At 43.5% G+C, this 3537-nt stretch overlaps 1 protein-coding gene across 1 annotated transcript; it reads right to left on the minus strand.

Moving 5' to 3' along the window:
- Positions 1-833: 833 nt before the first annotated feature.
- On the minus strand, positions 834-1781 carry LOC142002289 (olfactory receptor 52R1-like). Its single transcript, XM_074978286.1, has one exon. It carries the CDS (start codon positions 1779-1781, stop codon positions 834-836), a length of 948 nt encoding a protein of 315 aa, XP_074834387.1.
- Positions 1782-3537: the final 1756 nt, after the last annotated feature.

A 3537-nucleotide genomic window follows, 5' to 3' on the forward strand; every position in this document is an offset into this window, starting at 1 on the left:
GCAGCTCTTTCACACCTGCTTTCTGTATTTTATCAGCCCAGAAAACTTCCTCCTCCCCTCTCTCTGATGGGGCACCAGCATTTTCACAAACAACTCCCTCTTGGGTAGGAACTGTATCTTTGCTTAATGAGACAGAGTTAGGCTACGTCTACACAGCAGCATTATATTGAAATAATCCATTCCAGATTATTGGGTAGAAGGGTGCGTTTGAAATCGGGGGGCCCTTTTGAAGGAACTCCAGCTACACAGCGTTTTGGACAGGCAAGTACTTAGAACTTACAGAAAAAGCAATGTATTGTCTGGGGTCATCTGCTTCCATGGACCTGTGCAAGGCAGGATTTGTATCACTTATTGCCTCAAGTCCAAACACAGAAGTATGATGAATGCTGAACCTGTCCTAGACTAAAGCTGACAAACAATACACTGACGTCCCTCAATTTTGCTCACAGAAACAGGTACATCCTTCACATTAGAAAGCTAAGACAACTGCTAGTTCATTGTGTGTTGTGTGCTTTTATTTATAGAACAAACCAGTTTATTATTATTGGTGGTGCCTGGGAGAAAAGGGTGGAGCAGGGCTTTGAGGCAATGGGCAGGGAGGGCACCGGGCCTAAGCAGTCCAGTTCCCAGAAATGGGAAAGGAGGAAGAGATAAGTCAATGAATTGTACCCAGCGCAGCTCATGTTACTGATATAGCAGAGAAAGATCAGGGCAGGTTTTAATGATTGTCTGAATGCCCAATGAGTGATTGAGGGAAGAGGGTTCAGCACATTATCACCCTACACCCCTGCACAGATCTTGGTCACAGAGCCAGAGCACCAGGAGAAAAAACCTTAGGTTCCCGTAGGAATGAAAACTCGGAGCAGCCTGCCCCAGATCTGTTTGGTCCTCACCCCATAGATGATGGGGTTTAGCATGGAAGGCATCATGTAGTACACATTGGCAATGAGAACATGGAAATGCTGAGGCACCTTCTGGTCGTATCGGGTTGTAAGGGACAAAAATAGACCTGGGACGTAAAATACTAAGATGGAACAAAGGTGGGAGATGCAGGTCCCAAAAATTTTGATCCGGGCGTCGTTTGTGGGGAGGATGAGGATGGCCCTGAGGATCTGGATATAGGACACAACAATAACAATCACATCCAGACCCAACACACAGAACAACACAAAGAGGCCATAGTAACTACTGACACGGGTGTCGCCACAGGCCAGTTTCACCACAGCCATGTGTGCACAGTATGCCTGAGGAATGATGTTGGTTCTGCAGTATGACCACTGCTTTATCAGGAAGGGATAGGGCAATACAAGTATGCCACCACGGAGTGCCATGGCAAGGCCGACGTGGCCCACCACAGCATTTGTCAGGATGGTGGAATGTCTCAGGGGATGGCAGATGGCCACGTATCGATCAAAAGCCATGGCCACAAGGATCCCAGACTCTACCACTGAGAAACCGTGAAAGATATAGAGCTGGGTGAGGCAAGCACTGAAATAGATCTCCCTGGAATTGAACCAAAAGATTGCCAGCATTTTGGGAAGGATGGATGTAGACACGACCAGATCGGTGCTGGCCAGCATGCAGAGGAAATAGTGCATGGGCCCATGAAGGCTTTGTTCTGTCTTCACGATGAATAGGATGGTGAAGTTTCCCACGATGGCTATGACGTACATGGCACAGAAAGGGATGGAGATCCAGACATGGGCTGACTCCAGGCCAGGAATACCCAGCAGAATGAAGGTGGAGGGGTGGGAGAAATCCGTTGTGTTGGAATCAGACATGGAGTAGAACAAAATGTCTTGAAGTCTGACGTGGACCGGTATGTAGCGTACGTTTCCCTGACTGCCTGTATGAACCCAGGGTCTTTGATGATGGTCGCTATACAAATGTCTGCATGGAGACATAATGTTAATATGAGACGCTACATGCACAGCTGATTCTGGTTCTTTGGAGTCAAGAACTTTGGATGCTCTACACACATGTAAAATAACATTTTCATTATTGGGAGAAATCAGTTATGAACAACTGGCCCTATTAATGTTGATCCCATATTGCATGGGGTTCCACGCATTGATAGTGTGTTGAGGTGTAGGAAACTTTAATAGGTGTCCTCAGGAACAGATAAGATGATAAACTTATTACCCACTGCTGTTTCTTAATCCAAAGAAAGCCATGCTATAGGGAGCCCCCCTACCCCATTGTCAGTTGATCAAAATTTAAGCATGTGAACCAAAACAGGAAAACATTTTCAATAAGTCCTAGGCATCATAAATAGCAGCTGCACAAAAACTCCTGTTCATTCGCAGCATGGACAGTCTTGGGATGCAAACAATCAGGATTTAGTAAAACTCACTGTGGTTAAGTACTCACTTTTCTTCACCCAGGGTCCTACACGGTATGCAGCTGATGGGAAGGTGTTTCTGAGACAGGCTATGAGACTGGTGGATGTTGCCCTAGATGGACAGATTGAAAAGTCAGGCACTGCTTATTTTACAGAAAGAAAAAAATGGAGAGATGACAGAGGAAAGCATGAAAAAATTGAAATTATTATAATTAAATGGAAAATAAATTGTGTTACGAGAATAGGCGAGAGATGTTAAAAACACTGTGGACATATCCATGATTGTCAGAAGTAGGGATCACTAAAATGAGGTTGTTTTAGCATAGCAAGACCTAAGAAACTCTAGAAAAGGTTTAGTCAATTCTTCCAGAGAGAAAGGAAATGTGTTAACGTTGCACAAAAGGTAGCTGTGTTCAAGGAATACTTTTGTTCTGAATTTGGAAAAAAGGCCTATGACGTACACATATCACGAGAAGATGAAACATTTTCTAGTCCATTACCAGCCAGGAAGGATGATAAACATTATTAACTGTCGAACATTAGAGATACAAACACCAGAGGTATGCACTGATGAATCAATCCCACATCTCATTTTGAACCTCAGGTTGGCAATCAGGCAGCCAAGGCAAAAGAAATTTAAATTAATAAAGGCTGATATGAAGCAGTTCTCTGATGAACAGGGAAATTGGAAAAATACAGTAAGAAGAGGAAATAATGGGAAAAAACTTTTGTAAAATAATTAATGCCAGTCAACATCAAGGTGTATGGAAAACCATTTTGTAACATAAATCTGATTTCATCTTTTAATGAGAGTACACATTTGGCTGATTAAGGGAACCAGGCAGGCGTAACATATTTTGATGTCTCTTATTTGATTTAGTCGTCCTAACATTCCAATAAACATATCTAAACTATACAGTATCCGTGGAGCACATGCTAAATGGACAAAAAACTGGCTCGCTTGATGGCTCTCAAAAAACAATTGTCAATAGGCCACTTTCAGTGAATACGACTGGTCCTAGTGGGGTTCTGCTGGCCGTATTTCTAGGCCGGATGCTATTCAAACATTTTATCAAAGCTCTGGAAACAAAGAGAAAATCACTGCAATTAGAAGTCTGGTGGAGGGCTTAGAAGGAGGAGTCCACGTCAGACATACTGATTGGTCTGGAGTGTTTGGTTAGCTGGTCTGATGCAAA

This window comes from Carettochelys insculpta, chromosome 1 (genome assembly GCF_033958435.1).
Source record: "Carettochelys insculpta isolate YL-2023 chromosome 1, ASM3395843v1, whole genome shotgun sequence".
Lineage (NCBI taxonomy): Eukaryota > Metazoa > Chordata > Testudines > Carettochelyidae > Carettochelys > Carettochelys insculpta.